We start from the raw sequence: 27,525 nt of genomic DNA, 5'->3' as shown, positions 1-27,525 counted from the left end.
CAGCCGGTATCTAGCAGACCCGATGACAGGAGGAAGACTTCCGCGTCACGTGACGGCCCGCAAGCAGCAGCGGCGCAGTGTGCTAGATACCGGCTGCTGCTCTGTGTCGTGGTGCTGGCGCTGGTGGCGAGAGCGCACTATACAGAGGTGGGTGATGCCATCTGCGGGAATCGGCGGGTCATTCCGGGGGGGGATGTGCAGCTTTGTCCTAGGCAAGGCAGCAACGCCGCCCTCAGCGAATCTGCCGCTCCAGGCAAACGCCTTGTTTGCCTCGCGGCAGATACGCCCCTGCATGTGGGTCCTGAGGTTACACAGGTTGAGAACCACTGCTTTAAAGTAAACACACAATCTATTGCACAGACACGGTAGCCTTCCCTTATTTCAAGAGTAAAATGTCTTGGATAATGACTCGTGAAAAGCTGACCAGTATATTACAGGACAGACACAAGCATCTTGGGGATGTGTGGGACCCATGGATGACTTATATAGGAGTGTAAATTGTTTATTGGCATACTTATATCTGCTACTTGTTTTTTATCAAACATGACCATCCTCGGAGCCTTTTTTTTTTCTTTCCTTCTTTTCTCCTTCTTTTTCTTTTCTTTTTCCCCTTTTGTTTTTTTTTCTTTTGCATTATTTTACTGATCAGCCTTTTATGGACCTTTGACCTCACTACTCTTGCACTCCTGAGGGAGTGGGATACGGTGACAGGTTACTTTTATAAATACGGTATTATCTTGTCTGGATTTGACCTGGATTGGTCCAGTGCTTTATGGTGCCTTGGTCACTAAACTATACCGATACTATTATGGAAGGTGACGGTAGTTTTACTGGCTTCATAATATCTATTGCTGGTCGAATGCTTGCCTCTGTTACCCTTCTGTGATGTGTGTCCTTGTAACGGAGTTATGTACACTCTGTATCTTTACAAAAAGAAAAAAAACTTAACAAAATACTTTGACGGTAAAGTAAAAACACAACTTCCTCCTGGCAGCAGACGGGTTAAACATGCTGCGTGACGCCTGTGGAGGAGACATACCTGAGATTGTGTCTTCAGGGGGTTTTCGTCGAAGGGGAACGCAACTTCCTGCTCGGCTTCTCCTGTTTAGTTGTCGGGCCGGAGTACGGAGAGGAGATGAAATACTGTGTGGTCCGTGTCAGGGGCAGCAACCTGAGGCATGAGGTGTTAGTGGCCACCTTGCAGGAGCTAACGGAGAAAGGTGAGCGGAATGCGGATCTGCGTGTTTCCACTAACAAGATAAAGAGTCCGGCCACCAAAACTTGATATTTAGTGGTGATTGCTGCTGGGCTGATTGTTGAGCTGCTGCTGGGTTTTTATTATTGGTGGAGGTGCTGGGCTGATTCTGGAATGCTAGTTCTGGCCATTGATTACTGATGGACACTGATGAACTAAATCTGGGAGGCTGCTGGGCTTTGATTATTAATGGACACTGATGGGCTTTGATTTTTGTTGGAAGCTGATTGGCTGAATCTTGGACACTGCTGAGCTCTGATATTTTGTGGACACTGAAGGGCTGAATCCGGGACACTGCGTAGCTCTGATATTTTGTGGACACTTAAGGGCTGAACCTGGGATGCTGCTGGGCTTTGATCATTTGTGGACACTGATGGGCTGAACCTAGGGCGCTGCTGGACTTTGATTATTAGTGAACGCTGATGGGCTGATTTGGGGCGCTGCTGGGCTTTGATTATTAGTGAACACTGATGGGCTGAATCTGGGATGCTGCTCGGCTTTGATTGTTGGTGGATGCTGCTGGGCTGAATCTGGGATGCTGCTGGGCTTTGATTGTTGGTGGATTCTGATGGGCTGAATCTGGGATGCTGCTGGGCTTTGATTGTTGGTGGATGCTGCTGGGCTTTGATTGTTGGTGGATTCTGATGGGCTGAATCTGGGATGCTGCTGGGCTTTGATTGTTGGTGGATGCTGATGGACTGAATTGTTGGTGGATGCTGATGGGCTGAATCTGGGATGCTGATGGGCAGAATCTCCGATGCTGCTGGATTGATTATTCATGGACAGTGATGGGCTGGATCTGAGATGCTGCTGGGCTTTGATTGTTGGTGGATGCTGATGGGCTGGATCTGGGATGGTGCTGAAATGTGAAAATTCTGAAAGGCTCTGGTGGAAGCTGCCACCTAACTCGCTGTAAACTTGGATAGGTTCAAGATTTTTGCCATTTTTGCCTAGCAGGAAGTACAGACGAGGGGTTGGCAGCTTCTATCAAAATCTTCTGAAAGGAGTCTTGTAACACACCCCTTTTAACTAAAGAGAAAAAATGTGTATTATGTAAAGCCAAACTCCAAAGTCTCCCAAGCTTAAAAATGTATGCAGGTATGTACAGGATTTATGTAAAAAAAGATAACCTGTAATTTAAATCCGCCTACCTAGTGTATATAAGCTAATGTGACTTGGTGCTCACCTTTTGTAACCCCTCTGTACATGAGCACTTAGACTGGGGTAGGGAGGGGTAGCACTTGTGCTGACAAGAAACATGCAGACAGGAGAACAGAGAGGCAGCCTCATTAGCCTGCTGCTGCCCCTTCACTGTCCAATCACAGACTGGTGGCAGGCAGGCTTACAATTTAACTCCTATATTTGCCAAATCCCTGCTTTACCTAGCAATACATAATTCAATATATGCTGATGCCCAGTCTGTCAGGATTCTAGATTTAATGCTACCCATTCAGTGTCCACATCTTCCTCCATTTTCCTGGGTTGGCAGCTCGAGCAGGGCTCATCCTGGGGAATATAACAGCTTAGGCACCTTGGTAATCATGATGTGCCATCGCACACCCCAGGACAAACATGTATAGCTTCTCTGTGAGCGCGGCTTTAGAAGATTTCACACTGAGAGGCAAAGGAGAGACTTTAAAGTAGAGCTGTGGCCTAGCTGCGGACATTCAAATCACATTTTCGTAGCTTCCCTCACTTAGCTCTGTAGCTGCAGCCACTGTGGAAGAATTCATCCTTGAATTTACAGGAAAAAGACTCTCACTTGTGCTTCCAACAGCTCAAATGAGAGCAGGTGCACAGGAAGAGAGAAGAGAGCTCTTGTCAAAATGAAAGCCTAAAGCCTGTGACATACTGCAAGCAAAGCCGTGCAGAGCGAAGCAAAGCTGTCTGGCACGGAGCTTTGCGTGGACTGTGTGAGCTGAGTGCAGGCAGTTGATTGACTGCACCTCCAGCCAATCGACCCGTGCGTAACAACCGGTCAGACGTCGCATCCTGACGCTCGAGCCGATAGGCTGAAGATTACATTTTTCATCTAGGCATGCGAGCTCTCTCAAGTTGACTTCCCGGGAGAAAATTACATGACACACTGCTCGCGAAGGCAGTGCGCCACTACTCCATGCTGCTTCGCATGAAGTGTTTGCCATAATTCTACTTTGGGCAAAAAGAGATATATGGACCCCCATAGCTTCTCAAAATGTAAAGCAGCTCAGCTATACACATCCAGTCTCTGGCACTGTCCCCCAAGCCGCTGCTGTGCCTCTTCTGGGGTAATGACACCCAGCATTATTCAACTCTCTTACTTTGTGCCCAGGGCGTCAAGACTCCGCCCCCTAGTCTGAAATTATAGCGGAACTGCTTAAATGGTGCTGATTTCTGCAGCATTTAGGACTCTGCTCCTGATGGAGAACGAATAGGGCAAGGAGGACCTGTGATGTCATCAGACCTGGAAAAAAGGTAGGTATGCAATTGTTTCATGTTGTAAGGTTACATAGCTGCATAGTATTTGAGGTTGAATAAAGACGCAGGTCCATCAAGTCTGTGGAGGTCCTCATTCATCCAGGTCATGGTATACATGTAAAAAATAAGTCTAAGCAACTGAACTTGCTGTATTTTTCTTGAAGACGTTTCACTGGTCATCCAACCAGCTTTCTCAATTCACATTTTTCTGAATTGAGAAAGCTGGTCGGATGACCAGGGAAACGTCTTCAAGAAAAATACAGCAAGTCCAGTTGCTTAGACTTATTTTTTACAGATATGCAGGTCCATCAAGTTCAATCTTTGTGTGTCTGTGTTGGATTGTGCGTGTGTGTGTGTGTGTGTACACGAGTCCCCGTGTGATCTTGTTTTTAAGAGTACCTGTTCCCCTGTATGTTACGGTCTCTGAGGAAGGTATCTAAATGCTTTTTGACAGGGGCATGCCATTTCAGCAATATGCTACTGCTATTTACTAAGCTATGTCGAAGGATGCGTAATATCAATATATATGTATAGTACATGACTTTAGATGTCCCATAAGGAGAACACCAGCTTGAAACCATACAGTACATGCTTTGTGTGCTCCGAGTGACCGGCAACTTTGTGTCTTCTAAAGCTCTTCAGGTTTTGAATCTGAACGCCACAAGAGTTTCAGTCTCGCTGGTTTTGGCAAAGGATGGAACGAAGGTGGACAGCAACGATTTCTTCCTCTGCTTGCCAGAAGGCACCGAGTTTCTTGCACTTATAGGAAGCAAAAAGTGGACTCGTACTAAGATAGGTATTTGGCACTACAAACTGCGTAATTGAAATGATTAAAGCTGAACTCTGTCCTTCCCTTCAGTCTTCTATCTGACCTCCGTCCTTCCCCTCAGTCTTCTATCTGACCTTCGGCCTTCCCTTCAGTCTCCTATCTGACCTCCGTCCTTCCCCTCAGTCTTCTATCTGACCTTCGGCCTTCCCTTCAGTCTTCTATCTGACCTCCGTCCTTCCCCTCAGTCTTCTATCTGACCTCCAGCCTTCCCTTCAGTCTTCTATCTGACCTCCGGCCTTCCCTTCAGTCTTATATCTGACCTCCGTCCTTCCCTTCAGTCTTCTATCTGACCTCCGTCCTTCCCTTCAGTCTTCTATCTGACCTCCGTCCTTCCCTTCAGTCTTCTATCTGACCTCCGTCCTTCCCTTCAGTCTTCTATCTGACCTCCGTCCTTCCCTTCAGTCTTCTATCTGACCTCCGTCCTTCCCTTCAGTCTTCTATCTGACCTCCGTCCTTCCCTTCAGTCTTCTATCTGACCTCCGTCCTTCCCTTCAGTCTTCTATCTGACCTCCGTCCTTCCCTTCAGTCTTCTATCTGACCTCCGTCCTTCCCTTCAGTCTTCTATCTGACCTCCGTCCTTCCCTTCAGTCTTCTATCTGACCTCCGTCCTTCCCTTCAGTCTTCTATCTGACCTCCGTCCTTCCCTTCAGTCTTCTATCTGACCTCCGTCCTTCCCTTCAGTCTTCTATCTGACCTCCGTCCTTCCCTTCAGTCTTCTATCTGACCTCCGTCCTTCCCTTCAGTCTTCTATCTGACCTCCGTCCTTCCCTTCAGTCTTCTATCTGACCTCCGTCCTTCCCTTCAGTCTTCTATCTGACCTCCGTCCTTCCCTTCAGTCTTCTTTCTGACCTCCGTCCTTCCCTTCAGTCTTCTATCTGACCTCCGTCCTTCCCTTCAGTCTTCTATCTGACCTCCGTCCTTTCCTTCAGTCTTCTATCTGACCTCCTTCCTTCCCTTCAGTCTTCTATCTGACCTCCGTCCTTCCCTTCAGTCTTCTATCTGACCTCCGGCCTTCCCTTCAGTCTTCTTTCTCACCTCCGTCCTCCCCTTCAGTCTTCTATCTGACCTCCGTCCTCCCCTTCTCTTCAGTCTTGCCCAGTTGTACCGGCTCCTCTCCTGGACTGAAATGGCTTCCTCACAATGTACATTGGAAGCTGCAGGGCCATTGTGAGATGACTTGCTGAATTGGCCTTCAAGCTGTCCTCTTTAGAGAGGACACTGAGAGCCCTGCCCAAAACTCGGAGCGTCGGCGGGAAGATGGAGAGCGCAGGCTGTTGGCGCAGCAAGGGATAAGATAAGTAAAGCTGCTTTCAATGGCACCCTAGACAAATGAGCAGCTAACCCTTGCAGTGCCGGAGTAGCCCTACTGCTGGGGTAGGTTTGAAATTTCCCTTCAGATCATTGCTTACAAACTGAATCACATTTTGGCTTCTTATAGATCTCAGAGACTCAGCTGGCGCCTGGCGAGATCCCACCAGTTCAGGTGCTGCACCCATGACAATGCCATGCCCCCCCGATGGACTCCCCATAATGTAGATGTGTAATTACGGTTTCAGCAGAGTGAGAGTGACACCTTTGTCCTTGTGTTGTAGGAGCGAGACACAGATTACCGAGGGGAATCCCCATTATTGGAGATTCCTGGAGATGAAACCAAAGTGACTCACCCCACAGTGTGTAGTCTTCCTTGGAGTTCACATTTCTGGTTTCCATGTTGGGGGCGGGGCTTCTGAACGTGATGTAGGTGGAGCAGTTTGAGGCTATTATGGTAACAATTAGAAAAGTGGATAATCTAAAAAGAAAATCAGCTGGAGGCATTGTCATGGGGGAGTACTGGGATCTCTGGGAGGTAATACATACCTGGAAGTGATGCGCTGACACGTTACTGTGTATGCATGGACCTCCCCTGAACAAATCTACCTGATGCCAGGTCCTCTTTAGGGAAAACACGGCAATTATAACATCATATGAGGACTTTCAGAAAATATACCTTTGTCTAGTGTTACTGCTTTACTTCTGAATATCTGCAGGAACAGATATCACCTGATTACTATCATTCAGCCCCGAGCCTTGTTGTGTTTCCCTTTTAGATGGAGGGACTATTTGGATGGAGCAGGATTCAACAGAAGAAGTGACCAGTCCACAGCTTCCAATGGTAGAAACGCCCACAGAGAACTATCCCGGCATCATTCTATATTCACCATCTGACATTACGGTGAGTACAGTGAATGCACCCAGACTATGGACGGTAAACCATCGACAGATCTATAACTTTAAAGGTGGACTCTGCCGTGGACTGGAAATTGCTTATTTACCACTCCAGTGCTGCAACCTCCATAAGACTTTGTGCACTTTTGGGAGTGTTGGGTGCCTGTGTCCCCTGTGCTGCGCACCATGGTTCCTTCCACTGACCCCCTACGTCAGGGGTAGCCAAACTCCGGCCCTCCAGCTGTGGTGGAACTACAAATCCTATGAGGCATTGCAAGATTCTTCCAGCCACAGACATGACTCCCGGAGAGAGATGCATCATGGGATTTGTAGTTTCACCACAGCTGGAGGGCCGGAGTTTGGCTACCTCTGCCCTACATCAATACTGGACAGAGCAGTGACATAAGGGATGGGGTATGTAATCGCGGTGCGGCGGGGGATACCGGCATCTGACATTGTTGGAAGTGTTGAAGAGTCTTATGGAGGCTGCAGGGCTGGAACAGAGGAATGGCAGAAGACGGGTCCCTAGACAGGTGAGCACAATAATTGGAAACTTTCAGCAGGTTTTATATTATAACTGTCAGGATCACGTTGTCCGGTTGTGATATGACATGGACCAGCACATATTTGGACTTTAAAGAACATCTTTAGAAATTCCAAATGTTAACCCTTGCAGCGGGGCTACCCCTGCAATGCAAGGGTTAGGTGCTCATTTTGTCTAGGGGCACAAATAAAGAAAATATACTTACCTGACCCTCGATACCTCCTGGCTGCTAGAGTGGTCTCCCCAGCCTCTCTTCCCCCGGACTCCAGTGGTCTAAGCCCCATTGACGCCATCATGTCTGTGCAAAGACCATTCACTTGCATTAGATGTGAGAATGCCAAGGGATATAGCACAGTTGGAGCAGAGGGGGAGAGAGGTGAGCGGTCACGGCCACAGGATCGAGGATCAGGTGAGTGTGTCTTCATTACTCTGCTCCCTAGACCAAAACGAGCAAAAGTTAACCCTTACAGTGGGGCTACCGCGGCACTGCAAGGGTTAACTTTTGAAATTCCTATAGATGTTCTTTAGAAGAATGGCGCACCTTTGGGACCATGTATTATGTTACACCCTTTATGTTACACCCATATTTAGGGTGTAATATGAAACATGGCTGCATCCCCCCCTCTTTCAACCCACACTTTCCTGAATTGCAGGTGCTTCTCCCTAGAGCATCCCTGTTACTGTTTGCTGGAGCATCATCCATTCACAGATCCATTCATAGGGATCCCATTCATAGGGATCTGTGAATAGGAAGCCTACAAGTCCCACCTGCCACTGCAGCAGAGGGACTCATGGGTCACACCCAGAGCTGCCTTTCCCACAAGGTCAACCAAGGACCGGCCTCGGGGCAGCATGGAGCAGAGGGGCAGCAGGGGTGTGGAATTCCTATCTCCCGATGCCCGGGATGGTAGGGTGGTGCATTAAGGAACCTGGCCTTGGGGCAGCACAGAGAGTAAATCCGGCCCTGGTCACACCAGGAAAGTGTGGTGGTGTCACCACCCCTGCAGCCCATGGTTTACTGCCTCCAGCCTCATAACAGGAAGTCTGTATCTCCGTATGGCCCTGGGTCTGGAATATAAACAATGCATTCACTACATACTGATATGGCGGTTGCAACGCTCTGCAGGCTTCAATGCAAACATTTTAATAAATGCTCATTTTTATTTCATTGATGCATTTATTACATTTTGGGAAAAGGTGGACTGTGCTGCCACAATTGTAACTGTTTTCTTTTACTGAAGTTGAGTCCCCCGAATGATCAAAGTAATTTTTTCCAGGATGTGTGCACAAACAATGCCCAGACCTTGCCACCAGACGTGAATGGGAACGTTCAGGACGTCCAGCAGTTGCCGGTGGAGTGTCAGGAGCAACAACGGGCGTACTTTGAGCATACGCAGCACACGGGTTTGTTATCCAGTATGTATCGCATAGCAAAAGAAAAACTTAGTCCGAAACCGCCGAGGAAAAAAGTGAAAGAAGACCTCCAGGAATAAGTACAAACGCCTAATACCCAGCCAAAGTAAAACATTTAATGGAAAATATTCAACTTATTGTTGTACTTTGCTGTCTGTAGTACTTGTATCCCTCTGTTTTATATTCATTGTTTTCTTCACTGAAACTTCTGTTCAGCGAGACAGCCAGAGAGCCCATGGTGGTAGTTGTTATGAGACCTCACTGAGCACTGTAGGCAAAAAAAATTAAAGTGACACTAAACTCCGGAGTTAAATCTTAAAAATACATGCAAGTCCCCTAACTATGAGCAACAATGTATCTTATTTGTGTATCACTCGGCTGTAGATCCTCCAATCATCTCTGAATTGGTGCCGACACTGTCCTTCCTTCTGGAGGGGGGCTACTTGTGTCTCCCATGGTCCCTGTGTGTGTTGTAAAGTAGTCACCGATCCAAGCTCCTTCACGTGATGGACTACAATCTCAATACAAATCCGTAAACTAAATATGAGTTTGTAGTCCATCCCGGGAGTGAGCTTGGAGCGGTGACTACTTTACAACACACACATGGACCATGGAGAACGCAAGTAGCCCCCCTCAAAAAGGAAGGGCAGTGTCAGCACCAATTCAGAGATGATTGGAGGATCTACAGCCGAGTGATACACAAATAAGATACATTGTTGTTCATAGTTATGGTGCCCATATACCTTACAACCATCGCAAGACAAAAGGTTGTAAGCTAATTAAAAGCTCGTACGATCTGCCCATCTTGGACAGGCAGATTGTACTTGCGATCATCTAAAGCCTGCCCCGCTGAGGGGCGGGCTTCCGATGACCGCAATGCTGAACGGGCAGTGTGCGGCGGGTTTTCTAGCATGCTCGTTCGACAAAAGATGTGCGACCATACAGTAGAAACGGTCGCACGCCTTCCATACACCTTGCGATTATCATACGATTGCGGGATTTCCCACGATTATCGTACGATAATCGCAAGGTGTATGGGCACCTTTTAAGGTACTTGAATGTATTTTTAAGATTTAACTCCTGAATTTAGTGTCACTTTAATAGTAATAATAGTTACATAGTCAGGTTGAAAGTCCATCGAGTTCAACCTACAGAGATATAATAATAATGCTACAGAACATCTACTTATCTGTATCTGCATTTTCTTTCTGTGTGCAGTGTTTGGTAAAACAGTATTTTTCCTGTATCGTCAGTTTCTGATTGGTAACAATAGTCTTCCAATAAGAAGATGGCAATGGTTGGTGGCCTACTATCTGCTATGGGGGGATGGAGGTGGAGGAGAGAATCCCAGGGGGAGAAAGAACTAATGACTGGGGATGCCCAATTGAAATACCTTAAAGGAGAACTATGGGGTCAGTGTTTTCCCCCATAGTTCTCTTTAGGGTCACGGGAGGACATATACTAACCTCCTCACATGACCCTAAGCTCAGTGTATAGTGAGCTATTGCCTGCGATATACTGACAGTGCCGCAGCCAGGACGGATCCCGACAATACTGTTGAGTTCCACCCACCTGCGTGAGTGACAGCTGGCTCTGCCTATCTAGAGGCAGACCCAGCCGTGCCCGCCCCTCCCCCGTTCGTTCCTCCAGTCAGTGCTGGAGGATCGGAGAGGGGAGGGGGGGAAATCCCTGCAGTGAGCGATGAGCGTCAGTCAACGCTCACTTCAGGGAGACGATCGGGAAGTGAGCAGATCGGTGCCTGTTTTTGCTCACTTCCCGATCAATAGAGCCGACCTGTGACTGCTTCTTTGTCACAGGTCGGCTCTAACTATGAGGATGAGTGAAAATCACTCACCTTATAGTTCTCCTTTTAAGGATCTTTGTTGGTGAACCTTTATTTGCTTTAGATGGGTTTTGCTTCCCCCAAAAAAGTCTGAGGATGCAAAACCTACATGAAGCAGGTCAAGTTCAAGTCAATAGGAGGTCAAGTTTGGGTGAAATGCACCTGTAGATGAATTCTGAAGGATCTCTGAAGCGTCTTGATTTTTTTTAATTCTTTATTTATAAACAAAAGGGTGGAGTACAGAGTGCAAACGAAAAATATAGGGGCCACATGGCCTCACACCATTCACAGTCCACAGACCTGACATCAAGTAATAGAACGAGGAAAGTGAGACCAGCTCAGCCGGTGCTCTGGTCTCACGATATACCAATGTCTGCATCAGGATAGATCGGTCTCTCTGCCCCCCATCCCTTAAAGTGACATTAAACCCTCAGATGTTTTAACATAAACCAATACTGTAATGTGCGCCTTACTGTAATCCATGGTTGTTTCCCTTCTCTTTGCTGCTCTTCCTTTTAAATCCTCATGTCTTCTCATGCTTGGGGAGAACTTCCCTTTGCAGCTCAGGGCCTCTTCCTGTAGTGCTGGCTCAGGTTACAAGCCTATACAAACCTATACACGGACACCATATATCCATTCCTGAGACAAGGCAGTCTGCTGCAAAACAGAAGTTCTGCCCAGCATGAGAACAGATACAGATTTAAAAGGAAGAGCAGCAAAGAGAAGGGAAACTACCATGGATTACAGTAAGGCGCACATTACAGTATTGTTTTATGTTAAAAAATCTGAGGGTTTAATGTCACTTTAAGGCATTTTGTAGTTCTAAAACCAGAAAGGAAACATCACACCAAGTTAGACCACATGGCTCAGCCCAACAACAGGAGCGGCCAATGCCATATCGGTCCACCCGTGAAGAGTACACAAAGACAGACAAAACATACAACATGAAACAAGGCAACAAAGAGGGAAACAATACCACTCAGAACAATGGGCAAGACAGAAAAAGAGAGAGACCCCCGGTCTCCGTCAGTTCCAGGATGTCCTGAAGCGTCTTGATTTGATGCCATCCATACAAGCCCAAAGCCTGCCAAAAAAAGTCCCTTTTTGTGATATTTTGGGAGCCGGTGGAGAAACACAATAACCAGAAATGTAATCGCCGTCTCTAAAAAATAGAAGATGAAGCCAAATAAACCCAACTGGTGACCACCAAAAATTTGGAGTAGCTGTACTTCTAACATGGCATAGTAGCAGCAAGCCAGGCGAAGAAACTAGCCTGTTGGCACCTCAGTGGACATATTTTTTGATTTCCCGAGCTTCCTAAGAGGAGCTTTTCACTTTTATGGTAACCTGACCATATCTGCCAGCAATGACTTGAGAATTACAGCGTGTTCATTGATAATAAAACTGATTTATCACTTAATGAAAAGTGAAGCAAATTGCTTGGCCAGGAAGCATGATTCAAACATTACGCCGCCATCCAGTATTTACCTTTCTTTCTATAGGATTGGAACCAAAAGCGCTGAAGCCAGCGAAAACCGGGAGGAAGAGGATTAACCCCTGCTGCTCATAATTCACATCCTTTAGTGAAACATAACGTTCCCAACCAACTATTAATCAATGGTACAATGCGGGGAGGGAGAAAGGGCTGCCGATGAATTACTATCACACAGTGATTCATATCTGTGTTCGGATCTGTAGATTACGGTGTAAAAACGTTTAATTAATCCCTAGTTATCGATTGCCCAGGTATAATGCTTTGATGTTTTAAGTCAGATAATAGCAGATATGAATCTACCTACGCGCCATGCCAGCTGACGTCTCCAGGAATAACATTTGCATGGCTGCCAATTGAGTCAGGCCTAACCTGCAATGGTCAGCAGCAATCTTGACACAGAGTCAGCTCACGCATTTTTGTTTTGCATGCCATACGGCGGCCGCGCGCCTCAAACATGGGAGACAAAGAAACGGTTCTTGCGCTCGGCATATCTCACGCCTATCTACATATACTTCTGTATTCTTTAAGGCATTAAAATTAGGTTACAACAATAAGTCCATAGATTTCAGCTGTGTCTGCAACACGTTTCGACCTTGCCTGGTCTAACCCTCGGGCAGGGTCGAAATGCATAGTGGACTTGCAGCCTGCTTTGTGGACCTATTGATGTCAGGCTGTGCAGAGCCGGTGTTCTATCGAAAGCTCCAACTCGTCGAAAAGCTCCAACTACTTCACTGCCGGGTACTTGTAAGTTGGAGATTTTCGACCACACGGCGTTAGACTGCAAAACACAAAGACTGACGGAGCTCTGTACAATATTCAGCAGGTGGCAAACTCGACGGGTATTCTGAAAGCGCGCAACTGTACGGAGCTCCAGTCTTTCTGAGCACTGGAAGTGAGGCAGTTGGCTATCTCGATGAGTTGGAGCTTTCGATAGAACACCGGGAAAGGCTCTGTGAAGCTCCTCCTTGACTCTGATGTGCAGTGTCATGTGATGTTCACCGCTTCATTTCTCTACTTTGCATTTTGTTTTTATATCTTGAGTGTCTACCTCTTGTCACGCCTCCTGACCAATCATTTCAAGGCAAGGCAAACATGGGGACGTGATTTTGTAGGTTCGGCTACATACTGGGGGAGGTGTGGTGGTTTTGTGTGTCCCTGGATTTCATTTTGAAAATCTAGTAACCTTAAAAAGGAACTCCAGGAATTGAAAATACTTACCTTTGCAGTGGGGCTACCCCCGCACTGTAAGGGTTAAATGCTAATTTTGTCTAGTGGGCTCAAATAAAGCAGATATACTCACCTGATGCTGTCTCACACAGTGGTCATGGCTCACCTCCATTGACTTGCATTAGACATGGAATGTCTCTCGACGTCTTCACGTCTAATGCAAGTCAGTGGACCTGCATAAGACGTGATGACATCATAGGTCCTTAGACCCCCAAAGCCCAGGGAAACAGAGGCTGCTGGAACTGATCTAGCAGTCCAGCAGGACTTAGGATCAGGTAAGGATATCTGCTTAGAGTCCCACAGACAAGACAATCAGTCAGGGCCATAACTATAGATCACAGACCCCCATCACAGAGCAAAAATTTGATGGGGCCCTCCCTGACAACCTCTCTCTGAGCTGTGAGCAATGATGCCAAGATCCCCAAAACTCCTCTTGTGCATCCTAAGTCATCTCTACACTGTGGACTTGACAGGGGATCAGAGTTGTCGTCAACTGCAAACACTCCCACCCTTAATAATACAGTATTGTATTATCTTTATACATTCTATTTTTAATTTGCCTGAATGACCTAATGGGGCCCCCTTCCACCTCCAGGCCCCTTAGCAGCCACCTGGGTTGCTATGGCTATAGTTACGCCACTGCAATCAATTAACCATTGACTCCGATGCACCTCCATACCCCCTTCTGCACCAGAATGAAGGGGGAAGTTTTGTGAGCGATTGCGGTGCGTTCCAGCAGCTCCCACTCTGTACGCAACGCAATTGGTGTGAACAAGCCCTTAACTATACATTATACACAACAACAGTCCTGACTGGTTACTTTTGGCAACAAGAACATATTTTCTTTCTGAGACTTTTATTGGTGATGTCCTTTGTGTTTATATGAGAGATACATGGAAGGTTTGTCTGTCAGATGAACAGTTGGGGAACGGTAGGTGGCTCTGTACATTTAATGAGTACTGGAGGGGAGCGGAGGGGACTTAGCAGGCGGAGAAGGTCTTCCAGAAGAAGTTTTTGCACATGCCCTTCTCCCGTCCCATGTGTGGGTTGTACATGGATCTCTGTGGTCTGTGCTGCAACTCCGGATCCTCGTTGTTCATCATGGTGTCCACGTCGGCCCACGGTGACGCCCAGTCCAGTATGGCCAAAAGTACATTGACCAGGTTGTTTTTCTTCACCTCATCTATTTCCTGCAGGAAATAAACATATCAAATGAACGTTGACCCAAGACGAACAACTTCATTCAAAGACCTAAAACTGAGCTACAAGTTAGATTATATGATGCCAAATGTTTTTTTGGGATAGAATAACAAATTGTTAAATTTCACCACTTTATTTGTGTCCTAGTGGGGAGAGTGCACTTCCTGTCCTGGAGACATAACAGGAAATGAGAGGAAAGCTTTGCAAAGTGAGGGTAAATACTCTTTTAGTTGTCAATGAACAGGTGTCCTCATTGGAAGATTTCCCCTCACCTCTTGTTCCAGTGACAACTGTATCATTTTCAATTTCCTATTACTTTCCATTCCGGTGACATCAGGACACACTGAGGGAGAATTTCCTGATAGAGCAAATAAAATTTTTTATTGTGGGTACCCAGTTCTACAGGTGCAAATCTTTTTAAGGGGAAAATTCAGGCTTTGACCAAATTTATTCCCAAACCTCCCTCTCTCTAAATCATCTCCCAGCATTATCTTTTTATTTTACCTTGTTCCTGTAGCGGGAAACAGCTTTTAATACGCTTGTGGCATTATCATGCTTGCAAAATTCTCGCAGGGCCAGCTGCTGAGAGCTCCCCAGAATTACAGCTCCCGAGAGCTCTTTCCTTAGGCCCTGTTCACACCTTTACGTTTTGTCGCGCGTTCAACGCTCTATGAACGCTCTACAAAACGTACAAACTTGAAAATCCCATTGTTTTCTATGGGTATGGTTCACACCTTTCCGTATTTCAGCCCGTCTGAACGCGCTACAAAACGTCCTACGCCCAAAGAAGTACATGTACTTCTTTGGGGCGTTTTGGTCTCGCGTTTCCATTGGGATACAGCCAAGTAGCCCTCGGAAACGCGCGTTTGTCGCGTGTTTTTTTTACCGCGAATCACGGTAAAAACGCGCGACAAACGCGCATATTCAATACGCCTAGGTGTGAACCCAGCCTTACACGCAGTGTGTGGGCAGGAGCCAAGGGAGCGCCATAGATTTCCTAGAAAAGGATTCAATGTAGGCATGTGAAAGGGGTAGAGAATAGGCAGGGCTGACAATGTTGCTGGTGATGTCATTGCAGAATTGGTATTGTGTTGTCAGCCTAAACAGGAAGTTAGGAGCTCACTGGATTATTATTATACAGGATTTATATGGCGACAACAGTTTGCGCAGCGCTTTACAATATAAGGAAGACATTACAATCACAATACAATTCAAGACAAGATGGTAAGAAGGGCCCTGCCCCTGAGGGCTTACAATCTAAAAGGGAGGGGCCAGTGATACATGAGGAGGTAGCTGTGTGGGGATGAATTGAATGAGAAAGTGATAGTTCAGTGGTTAGGTTGAGGTGGGATAGGCTTCCCTGAAGAGATGAGTCTTAAGGGATCGCCTAAAGGCAGTCAGTGTGGGAGATAGACAGACAGGTTGGGGTAGAGCAGCGGTTCTCAACCTGTGGGTCGGGACCCCTTCGGGGGTCGAATGACGATTTGCTAGGAGTCGCCCGGAAGTCTCCTGCTATTAGATAGCGGCTCCCGGCCGCCTGGGAGAGAAACACTTTCTCCCGAGCAGAGTAAACCTTTTTTGTCTGACATTGGGGGCCGTAGGCCGCCGTAAGTCAGAAAAAAAAAACACCCTAGGAATGCATAGCTAGATTCCTATTGGCTACTTCACTTTGCAATAGCCAGTAGCAAACTAGCTATTGCACCCGCCCTCTGCTGCTGCCAATCAGCAGAGGGGGACCTGAAGTTCTCCATCAGGTCCCCCACTACTGATTGACAGTAGCAGAGGGCGGGTGCAATAGCTAGTTTGCTATTGCAAAGTGAAATAGCCAATAGGAATTTATTTTGATGGCGTACACCAGTGGTTCTCAACCTGTGGGTCGCTGTGTGATTTCTGCTGTGCTAGGTGAGAGTCCTCCTCAGCCCTCTCCCAGCGCAGCAGTGTCAGTTCTCCCGCCAGATGTCGCTGCAGCAGCCGCGTCATTCCTAAATTTTACCGTTGGGGGTCACCACAACTTGGCAAATGTTACCAAGGGGTCCCGGCCCTAGAAAGGTTGAGAAACCACTGGGGTAGAGAGTTCCATAGGATGGGAATTTCTGGCAGATCAACAGTCATTTAAAGGGACAAAAGTACGTGAAATGCGCAGATTTTTTTTTTGCCTTGACATACCCGGTTACTCGATGGACATATTATTTTTTTTTCTAATTAAATATAACTATAGCACATGGTAATGCAATACGTAACGGCAGAAATGTTTTTATATAACTAAAATGGTATTAAAGGTTCTTTTACAAAAAAATGAACTTTTGTTTTAGATTTACTGATTTTAGGGCCAGTACTTTAAAAAAAAACCCCTCCAGTTTAACAGTTTAAACCAATTCCCGAGCCGTACGGAAAAAATAAATGATGACAACTCGACGTTTGATTTAATTTCCCGGCTGCCAGGCAAGTTAATATACGTTACATTTGCGAATCGCGCAGCTAAATCTTCGGCAAATGGATCTTTTTTTTTTTTCCCCCCAGACGCGCTCGCTGCCTTGATTTAAGCCCGTGGCATTTGATAAAAGCGAAATAAGATAATTTTACTTTTCTCTCTTCCTTTTACACAGATGTTAGTAAAACGGGACAGAGAGAACAAATCAAGGGCCTAATTATTCTATGGCCCCATTATTTTTGCGTGACATCAGTGGTTCTTTAAAGACGGGGGCCCTAACCTTTTCTGCATCACTCTACGGGCGATTTGGAAGAAAATGACAGATTCTGACAGATAATGTACTGCCAAGCTCCGAGGCTGCACTTCTGCGTACGATTTTAATGTAATAACCTGCTTTAATGGTTACATTTATGGACTGTTTCCTGGAACTTTTTCAAGAAAAAATGGGAAAAAAAAAAGAAGCAAATGAATCTCTGAAATAGGAGCCTGTAAAACAGAGGGGATTTAATTAACTGCGCAGGCCGCAGCCTGTGTCCAAATGCGCGATTCCATCTTTCTTGCATAACTTTATTTCAGCATTGATTTCCTTTCAATTCACCTTGGTTTTATTTCTGATGCAGTCTCCTATTAGGTTAGACGTATAAAGGCACTTAGCTGAGAGTGGCCATGTTGTACGCCGTTGTCTGTGCAGGCAGCCATAGCTTCTAATCCGGCTTTTTTGTTTGAATGTGGAACGAGGTCCCAAAAGGCATATTTATTGGAATAATGCTCCCAGAAATAAAACAAAGAGGCTTAAAGCTGACCTCCAGGCATGCAGCTAAGTACACAGTTGAAATCGGACCAGGTTGAATGCACTTGCTTACAGCCAGAAAGAGGTATTCACTAGAGATCAGGCTGGGCTTGCCATTTCAGCCAAGACCAATCAAAATGGTGACTGCCTCCACCTCCTCCAGACCCAATTAGTGGAAGCAGGGGCATTCCCCCCCTTTGTGACATTGCTGCAGGGCAGGGAATGCGCCTCTCCAACTGATCGGGTCAGGAGGAGGGGGTGGCAGTCACAGTTCTGAGTGTGCTTGAGCGAACTCAGGAGAAATGCATTCGCACCAACTCCTGCTTTATCACCAGTATCCACCCTCAGTCCTCTAACTGGACAGTGAAAGAGCAGCAGCAGACTGATGACATTGTCCCTCTGATGACTCCCCAATTTAGCATTTTCCCTGTCAATACATATGCATATAGCACACCTGATTAGCTGCCAGTCCTGACCTTCCCTCTCCCAGTCCCAGTACTGGGAATTGAGGCCGAGTCACATATAAGCAATTACACTACCGTAGTTCTATTAAAAACAATAATGCATAACTCTGGGCAGTTAAAAAGATCATTAAAATCTACTCTTCCCCAGCTGATAAAGGATCAGGTGCTTGCTTTGTTTAGGGCATGGGTAGGCAACCTTGGCACTTCCGCTGTGGTAAACTACAAATGCCACCATGCCTTTGGGAGTCATGACTGTGGCTGTCAGAGTCTGGAAATACATCATGGGGGTTCCAAAAAAGCTGGAGTCTCGAGGTTGCCTATCCCTGGCCTACAGGACGGGTTTTAACACACACTGATACTTAGCCTAATAATTACCCTGCAACAGCCATTGGTCCAGTCTTGTTAATTAAATCACTACAGCGTGGGCTGGCCCTCCTACCAACAGCCACATTTCATCTTGATGACACAGCCACTGGTCCTACATTGCATATATTAATGTGGGTGAGAGGGGCAGAGACCAGGCTGGTTGGAATTGGCTTCAGGGGACTGCCCTTCACAACCAAAACTGGCAGGGAGGAAGATTGTGGGACCAAGATTTAAATGAGTTTTAATTTATGCTAACCCATCCCGTAGACCAGGGGTAGGCAAACTCCGTCCCTCCAGCTGTGGTGCAACTACAAATCACATTAGGCATTGCAAGACTCTGGCAGCCACAGGCGTGACTCTCAGAGGGAGTTGCATGATTTGTTTTCTTAACTGCCCAGAGTTAAGCTTTAAAGTGACATTAAAGTCGAAAAATACCCCCAATGCTGCTTGAAGGACTTACTTTAAATGATGCCTTTTGATCCGATCATCATTTTCTTTCCAGTAGTTTTCAGGAGTCCCGCCAGCCCTGTTGCCGGTCTCCGATCCACAGAAGACTCCTGTCTCTTCCTGTCCCACGGAGTTTGCGGGTGCACACCGCCAGGCTGCATGCATTGACTTACCCTGCGTCTCTCGTCTTCCCAGGCGAACGATCTCTACTGCGCATGCAAGGACCTGAGAATCTTCAGGCTGCATTTCAAACACCAAAGGGCTGCATGTGACCCTTAGGCTGCAGGTTGGGCAACAGGGCATTAGACAGTTACATGAGCAGACCAATGACCAACTTATTCAATAAAGCAAAGCCAAGCAATCCATAGCAACCAATCAGAGCTCATCGTTCTCTGCTCTGGCTGCGAGATGCTGTTTGAACTGCATCAATGAGTTACCCTGTGGGTCTCTCTCTGTCGTCAATCACTGCTTACTATCCCTTCCTCTTTTGTTTCTTACATCCCCAATATGACGCAAGATGAATCAATGCCCGAATCTAGAAAACAAAAAATCGACCATAACAGGCGAAAGTACAAGAACGGCGACTGAGTCTCTGTGCTGCAAGCCCCACCGTCTCATCTGTACTCGCCTAGATCAATTGAAAGCAATAAAAAGCAGATGGAAGTAATAATGGGATTAAGGTCACCATTGATTTGTCATTATTGTACATCCTGTTACAGATATGTGTACGCTGCGGTGACATAAGAATATCTGCTTACACACATCAGTTCCTGAAGCAATATAGACCAAATAAGTTATAGAAAGCAATAAACAACTGTCTAGTAACAGAGTGCGCAAAGTTATAATGTGAATGTCTCTGACACGTACCATGCTGCTGCTGCTGCTTGCTGCGATTTTGTCTCGGCGGATGGGCACAGCCGATCGGACAGAGCAGAATGCCAGGAGCACAAGCAAAAGCTGAGCGGTGAACATGTCGGTGCGCGTTCGGTGGCTACGCTCTATTCGCAGCCTTTGTTATATTCACCTGGGTGCTCCCTCTTTATACAGTCAATGAAGGGGACACCCCAACCGTGACGCACAATCCGCAGCAATTATCAAAGTGGCTCCTCAGTGCGCCTACTGCTATAACTGAAGTAGGTGACGCGGCGGGAGGACAAGTCGCTTTTTTTTTCTTCTTGTAAAGAGCTAAATGAGTTCCGAATTTGATACGTTTAATTGGCAACTGAATAGGAAATCATCGCAGGCTTTCAGGACACAAAAAGCTTTTATCATCCGGCAGATTAGGTTTTGTGGAGATTTCTCGAATTCACCTCTTTTCAAAGAGATTATTTATAAGTATTGCGGTGCCAATGGAAGATGAAGACTCGGCACGAGAGAAGGATGAGGAACGTAATGCAAGCAGTATCATTTGCACACAAAAAAAAAGTTTAGGGGTATAAACTAAAAACAAAATGCTATTTAATTGGACAACTGCAACTATGTGAGTTGATAGCAGGGGGAACACCAATAATATACTGTTGAAATAAGGACCAATTCCCCCCTCCTTCCTGGGAATCAATTTATTTTATGACCTGTCCCCCCTGTAACTATACTGGAGTCACTGAGGGTCCTAGCTGCACTGGTGTCACCGACGGTCCTAGCTGCACTGGAGTCACTGAGGGACCTATCTGTATTGGAGTCACTGAGGGTCCTAGCTGCACTGGAGTCACTGAAGGTCCTAGCTATACTGGAGTCACTGAGGGTACTAGCTGCACTGGTGTCACCAAGGGTCCTAGCTGCATTGGAGTCACTGAGGGTACTAGCTGCACTGGAGTCACTGAGGGTACTAGCTGCACTGGAGTCACTGAGGGTACTAGGTGCACTGGAGTCACTGAGGGTACTAGGTGCACTGGAGACACTGAGGGTCCTAGCTATACTGGAGACACTGAGGGTCCTAGCTATATTGAAGTCACTGAGGGTCCTAGCTATACTGGAGTCCCCGAGGGCCCTAGCTATAATGGAGTCACTGAGGGTCCTAGCTATACTGGAGTCACTGAGGTTCCTAGCTGTACTGGAGTCACTGAGGGCCCTAGCTATACTGGAGTCACTGAGGGTCCTAGCTGCACTGGAGACACTGAGGGACCTAGCTATACTGGAGACACTGAGGGTCCTAGCTGCACTGGAGTCACTGAGGGTCCTAGCTATACTGGAGTCACTGAGGGTCCTAGCTATACTGGAGTCACTGAGGTTCCTAGCTATACTGGAGACACTGAGGGCCCTAGCTGTACTGGAGTCACTGAGGGCCCTAGCTATACTGGAGTCACTGAGGGTCCTAGCTGCACTGGAGACACTGAGGGACCTAGCTATACTGGAGACACTGAGGGTCCTAGCTGCACTGGAGTCACTGAGGGTCCTAGCTATACTGGAGACACTGAGGGTCCTAGCTATACTGGAGACACTGAGGGTCCTAGCTATACTGGAGTCCCCGAGGGCCCTAGCTATACTGGAGACACTGAAGGTCCCCTCAGCACATTTTTGTACATGGTTCCTTAGACTTTTCTGAAAACATAAACTGTATAAAACACGACATAGAATGGACCAGACAAGAATAACAAACTAATATTTTTTATTATTACAAAAGTGCACAAACGTATAGTTTTAGCTGAGAAAAAAATCACTGAATGTGATGACAGTAGAATACAAATATTATATAAACCATAAAACTATAATAATTACCAGTTACTATACTTTATATTTACACAGGGTACACAGTGCGTTCAGACCTGTCACTGGGGACGTTCCGAGTATTAGAAAAAATAAAATATCTAAATGATGCGACTGCTTCACTCCATGGCCGGCTCCTCTGTGTCCGGCATTGCAGAATCGCCATCCGATTGCCTCTTTCCCTTCCCAGCCACCACTGATTTCTTCTTCCTCTTCTTCTCTTTCTGCTCCTGGTTGTTGGAAGCCACCTCTTCACTGTATGAGCTGATGTGCGCATGCTACAATACAGAAGATGCGGCATTAGAGCAAGAACTATACCATTACCTCAATAATATAAAAGCTCTTTTGTTTTTTTTGAGCTGCTCCGGCAAAACTTTAAAATTGCAAGGCCCCCATCATACAGCTGAATTCAAAATAAAAGGATTTATTAACCTCCCTGGCGGTAATCCCGAGTGTGGCTCGGGGGTTAATTTTCGGTACCATAAGCGGTAACCCCCGAGCCACACTCGGGATTTCAGCGTAGCGTTACTTACCTTGTCCCTCGAGTCGCGCTGTGTCCTCCGGCCGATGCCGGCATCCGTCTTCCGGTTTCCGTCCCTTGCGAGCGTCCGTCTCGCAAGGGGGCGGAACCAGCGGGGATTTTAAAAGTTTAAATAACGAGAAAAAATAAAATAAAATGAAATAATCAGACCGCCAGGGAGGTTAAAAAAATAAATAGTTAACTTACACCCTAGTTTCCAAACTTGGTTTGGCAAGCATGACATTACTTGGCCTTCAATTGGGATCCTGGGAAAGAAGAGGAACCCAAATCTTCTGGAAAAAACTAATGAACAATGTCTGTAAAAAAAATAAGTCAAAGCAACTGGACTTGCTGTATTTTTCTTGAAGACTATTCACTGGTCATCCGAACAGCTTTCTCAATCCCCAATGACTTATACCATGACCTGGATGAATGAGAACCTTCACAGACTACTGAACAATGCATTCCCTCTCACAAAATTTGGGATCCCCAGCTTCACCAGAACCCTGGAAGAAGGCTCAAGGATGTCACCGGCATATAGAGGAAATAGGAAGAAGCTGGAGTGTAATGTCAGTAATGTTTACTTTATTTTTACTCCTACTTAGGCTTTTAATGGGGGATGGGGGGAAGGTAAAGGTGTACAAGAGACTTAAAAGACATGCAAGTCAGCCAGAACCAAGACTCAGGTTAAAGTGCACACAGAGACCCAACCCGGTTACCACCATACATGCACAAGTTTTAAAAGATATTACCAGCGATCGACTCCGCCGAGAAAGAAGTTTCACGTCGTCCACATTGATTGTGGATCTTTTTCCATGCCTGCACAAAAGAAAAAGGGACCTTTAAAGACTGGGAGTGAGAAGGTAAATTAAGATTAGGCATCATGGACATTTCTCTTGGTATAAGGAGCGCACCCATAGAGTTCCTGCCCACCTCTGCTTACATCAATGCAGCACTTTTCCTGATGCATTCTGTATAATACCGCGTTTCCCCGAAAATAAGACAGTTCTAGGTCTTATTTTCGGGGGATGTCTTACTTTCGGGGAAACACGGTAATATAAAACTTCAACAGAAGCGAGGTCCCTTCACCATAACTGTATCGGGTGTGTTTAGACCCGGGGTGCAGAGGTTTCATCACTGCAGAGGCATAATACCGTTTTAGAACTCTCCAATGGCTGCCACATGCTGAATGATTAGTTTGATCCCCTATGTTATGTACTTATATAAAAGGACTTGGATTGAGGTATTTGATATAATTTATCTTTAAGAAAAATACAAGATTTACTATTCCTCAAAAGTAGAACTGTGGTCAGGCTATGGACAAATATTTACTTATTCTTAACAAAAAGTAAATGAGCAAGCCCTCACTGACCTCTGTAGCTGCAGGCACTATGGAGTAATTAATCTTCAAAAGTTTACAGCACAAAAGTAACTTGGCAATCTGCCAGAGGTCTCTCTGCAGACGTCCGACACCCTGGCTGAGTCAGGCCTATAGCTCTGCAATCACCAGAGCCCTGCCTCTACCAAGATGGCCGTCTCCACGCAGCGACACAGCGCAGAACAAAAGCATGGCAAGTCAATAATAATGGGGATGGATCAGATTCTGGGAGACCACAGGCAATACTGGTAAAGCTGCCCTCTGTCTGGCTATTTGCCAGCTTGCAGAGTTCAGTGCCTCTTTAAATTTTGGGGGTAAAATAGAAGCTTCTCTACAAGACAAGTAAATTTCACCCACTACTGTACTGTACAAAGGAGCATTGAGGACTCTTGAGGAGAGCCAAGTGTGGCAGGCGCACAGGTGCGGGGAAGCAGAAAAGATTTGTTACGTTGAAGGCAATTTGCAGACACAAAAACCTCCGCATTCTATTACAGAAAGCTTTCCGTGTAGTTACAAGTGCGACACCTGCGAGCTCGGCGGACCCTAAAATCCGGTTTATCTGCTTCTAGGAGAAGACGAATTTATTCGGAACAATTCAGAGCCGTAATTATGGCAAATCTTCTGCCTACACCTGTCTGTAATTTCACCGCGCACAATTCATCCACGGCCCTTGGTAAACACGTCTCCTTTCATGCAGAGCAGAATTACTTCAAACATGATGTCAGCTTCCTATATTTTCTCTATCAAGTAGAATGGTTACCGCACTTCAGGAGAGAGAAAAACGAGAGGATGGAAAAGAGAGCGAGAGGTGAGAGAGACGGGTCAGAGGAGAGAGCGCGCAGAGGAAAGAGAGAGGGAGCGCAGGAGAGAGAGAGAGCGCAGGAGAGCGAGAGAGAGCGCAGAGGATGAGACAAGAGAGAGGTCAGAGAAGAGGAAGGTACAGAAAGAGAGAGGATGGAGACTAAAGAGAGGTGAGAGGGTCAAAGAAGAGAGAGATGTACAGAAGAGAGAGAGAGAGAGCGGAGGATGAGACAAGAGAGAGGTCAGAGAAGAGAGAGAGCCGAGGATGAGACAAGAGAGAGGTCAGAGAAGAGAGAGCAGAGGATGAGACAAGAGAGAGGTCAGAGAAGAGAGAGGGAGAGCAGAGGATGAGACAAGAGAGAGGTCAGAGAAGAGAGAGGGAGAGAGAGCAGAGGATGAGACATAAGAGAGGTCAGAGAAGAGAGAGCAGAGGATGAGACAAGAGAGAGGTCAGAGAAGAGAGAGCGGGAGAGCAGAGGATGAGACAAGAGAGAGGTCAGAGAAGAGAGAGGATGGAGACTAAAGAGAGGTGAAAGAGGGGGTCGGAGAAGAAAGAGATGTACAGAAGAGAGAGAGAGAGGAGGATGAGACAAGAGAGAGGTCAGAGAAGAGAGAGCAGAGGATGAGACAAGAGAGAGGTCAGAGAAGAGAGAGACAGAGAGGACGGTGACCAGAGAGACCTCAGAAAGAGAGAGAGGGGACGCAAGAGAGAGCTGGCTGGGCAGAGAAGAGAAAGAGGCACAGAAGAGAGAGGATGATGGAGATGAGAGAGAGGTCAGAGAAGAGAAGTCAGAGGAGAGAGACACAGAAGAGAGAGAGAGGACGGATACTAGGGAGAGGTCAAGGAGAGAGTGAAGGAAGAGAACAGCAAACAAATAAGCAGAGAGAAAAAGAGGAAACAGAAAAAGGAGAAAAGAAGAGGGGGATGTGCTGCAGCGTTCAAGTGCCAACAACTGACATGCTGATAGGAGGAAAGAGCAGAGTGGCAGAGAGATAAGCTCATCCGCCTGCTGCTTTTCTTCCACTGTCCAGCTGTAGGCTGGGGGAGGAACCTAGTTTATAACATGGGTGCAAAAATTGAAAAAAGGGCCTCAGTCATGAAGGGGTTAAAAAAGGAGTCAGGTCTCCAGGCTGGATGTGCCGTTTGATGGGGCTATGCAAATCTTACAAGTCAATAGACAGAAATACAAAACCTTTGGCAGATAAATCATCTCCCACACTGTATATCTGGATCATCTGTGTATTCAGCTGCTTGCCTGGAACTCATCTTTAAAGTTCTCAGCCATAAAAAAAAGTCTTCAATGGTTGTTCTGTAAAGTTTTTCTGATGAAAATGAAATCAGTATTACGGAGCAACGTTAACAATCCGCGCTCTTCATCTTCAGGAATCCGCCGCGATCAGGACAAGTAGGCCAGAAGGAGCAGTAAGGGAAAGCGTAATGCAAGTTATAATCTCCTCCTCACACTTACCGCGCAAACATCTCAAGGTCTTTTGCAAATGTTTCTGTAGAGTGAGAGAAAATGGAAATGAGATTTCTAATTAGAGGGACGGGGCAACTCATAATGAAAGATCTTGGAAGGACATCAAGATAAAGCACTTCACGTGAATCGCATAAAAAGGACAATGTGAGGCCGAGTCTTTGTGAGATAAAGGAATATATACGGCGGGGGAGAACATGAAAAAGGCGCCTTCCGACATCAATGGCAATTTTTAGAAATGGGGGAATATAAAAACATGCGCAGATAACAACAACAAAATCTTTAACAAAAAGCAGAAATAGTAGGAAGTGGTTTAACAATATTTATTACAGGTATATATATATATACACTGAGTGGCCGGATTATTATATACACTGAGTGGCCGGATTATTATATACACTGAGTGGCCGGATTATTATATACACCGAGTGGCCTGATTATTATATACACCGAGTGGCCGGATTATTATACACACTGAGTGGCCGGATTATTATGACTTTTGTGAAAGGGCCCTAAAGCTGGGGGGAAAAAAATACACTAGACGTGGCCCTACCCCAGCCCTTCAAGAGTTAACTGCTTGTAGGGTCTAGACCAGGGGTGAGCAGACTTTGGCCCTCCAGCTGTGGTGAAGCTACAAATCCTATCATGCATCCTTCTCTGGGAGTCATGCATGTAGCTGTCAGAATCTTGCAATGCCTCATGGGATTTGTAGTTCCACAACAGCTGGAGTTTTCCCACTCCGCCTTTATAAGGATCATTATATAATTCTTGACCCATACCAGACCAGGTACAATCTACGTCCTGTGAATATAAGACCCCTGTGAAGACCCCACTTACCACACTGCCGGAAGGTGGTCTCAGAAATTGCAGCGATGGCTTGTTTGCTGAACTGGATTTCCTTGTCTTCTGCCACCTCCTGACAGAGACATCCCACTGTGTAGTGAACGGCTGCCTTCAAACGCTGGGAATGGGGGGGAGAAAAAAAAAAAGATGTTTTATCGTATGCAGTTATATTCATCGCTGTCAAACACACCATTTATATATGTCTATCATATATATATTATTGTTGGAATGAACAATGCACACATACTGTACAGCCCAAACAGCATATAACACACACTGACCCATTAGAACCAGCAGAGGGCGCCCTACACAAGCAATTTGAATCATGCTCCGTGCCGCTGTGCATACCACACTCAGCCACTAGTGGCCGCTGTACATGCAACACTCAGCGACTTGTGTACAACATATCCGCCGCTAGGTGGCGCTGTGTACTCACTTAATACGTCAAAGGAGGCTCACGCTGTCTGCTAAGACACGGAGCCGATTTACATTATAAAGTGTTTGCCGAGCACGCCGGTTTCCGGTGTCCCATGTACCTGAATGCGCTGGAGTCTCAGCTCCGCATCCTCCGCCATGACAGACGCCTCTGTCCTCAGCAGTCACCAGGCTCGGTGAATTTTGCCGCCGAGATACGAACTACGGGCTGCGGAGAGGGGGCAAATCCTGCAGAAGGCGAAGCAGAGCGCGGGTGAAGCAATGTCACGTGATCAATAATGGTTGCGAAGTGGCGCAAATTGAGCGCAGAGGTGGCGCAAGGGAGAAGAATGACCAAAAAAAGGGTAGTGGGGGAGGGGAGAAGGTAATTTTAGGTGTTTATGAAGACAAGAAGCCAATAT

The 27,525-nt window shown here is 46.4% G+C and overlaps 3 protein-coding genes across 4 annotated transcripts in view; 1 reads left to right on the top strand and 2 right to left on the bottom strand.

The window, feature by feature from the left end:
* Positions 1–11,733, top strand: part of DFFA (DNA fragmentation factor subunit alpha) — a 23,219-nt gene extending 11,486 nt beyond the window's left edge. The window contains exon 7 of the mRNA XM_018559037.1: positions 11,723–11,733. The gene's annotated coding sequence lies outside the window, so the exon portion shown is untranslated. The remainder of the gene's footprint in view (positions 1–11,722) is intronic.
* A 2,451-nt stretch (positions 11,734–14,184) lies between these two features.
* On the bottom strand, positions 14,185–19,972 carry CORT (cortistatin). Of its 2 annotated transcripts, none has more exons than XM_018559031.1 (2): positions 19,841–19,972; positions 14,185–14,459 (listed from the first exon to the last, which is right to left on the bottom strand). In XM_018559031.1, exons 1-2 carry the CDS (start codon positions 19,936–19,938, stop codon positions 14,249–14,251), a joined length of 309 nt encoding a protein of 102 aa, XP_018414533.1. In that variant the 5' UTR covers positions 19,939–19,972; the 3' UTR covers positions 14,185–14,248. The 2 variants fall into 2 exon arrangements, with proteins under 2 accessions (XP_018414533.1, XP_018414532.1); XM_018559030.1 differs by having other exon boundaries at positions 14,186–14,458; positions 19,834–19,972.
* A 1,697-nt stretch (positions 19,973–21,669) lies between these two features.
* Positions 21,670–27,354, bottom strand: CENPS (centromere protein S). The gene is made up of 5 exons (XM_018559029.1): positions 27,226–27,354; positions 26,684–26,807; positions 25,838–25,871; positions 22,942–23,008; positions 21,670–21,947 (listed from the first exon to the last, which is right to left on the bottom strand). Exons 1-5 carry the CDS (start codon positions 27,262–27,264, stop codon positions 21,789–21,791), a joined length of 423 nt encoding a protein of 140 aa, XP_018414531.1. The 5' UTR covers positions 27,265–27,354; the 3' UTR covers positions 21,670–21,788.
* Between the last annotated feature and the right edge of the window lie 171 nt (positions 27,355–27,525).

This window comes from Nanorana parkeri, unplaced genomic scaffold (assembly GCF_000935625.1).
Source record: "Nanorana parkeri isolate BGI_ZX_2015 unplaced genomic scaffold, ASM93562v1 scaffold376, whole genome shotgun sequence".
Lineage (NCBI taxonomy): Eukaryota > Metazoa > Chordata > Amphibia > Anura > Dicroglossidae > Nanorana > Nanorana parkeri.
This window is presented reverse-complemented; position numbering and strand designations above follow the sequence as displayed.

What these genes read in the sequence shown, in the direction of transcription:
- CENPS (XM_018559029.1), bottom strand. Translation starts at nt 27,264, where the DNA reads ATGGCGGAGGATGCGGAGCTGAGACTCCAGCGCATTCAG. An exon ending in TGAGACTCCAGCGCATTCAG is followed by an intron (nt 26,808 to 27,225) that starts GTACATGGGACA and finishes CCCCATTCCCAG; the next exon opens with CGTTTGAAGGCAGCCGTTCA. An exon ending in GACCTTGAGATGTTTGCGCG is followed by an intron (nt 23,009 to 25,837) that starts GTAAGTGTGAGG and finishes TCTTTTGTGCAG; the next exon opens with GCATGGAAAAAGATCCACAA.
- CORT (XM_018559030.1), bottom strand. Translation starts at nt 19,938, where the DNA reads ATGTTCACCGCTCAGCTTTTGCTTGTGCTCCTGGCATTCTGCTCTGTC. An exon ending in CAAGCAGCAGCAGCAGCATG is followed by an intron (nt 14,459 to 19,833) that starts GTACGTGTCAGA and finishes TATTTCCTGCAG; the next exon opens with GAAATAGATGAGGTGAAGAA.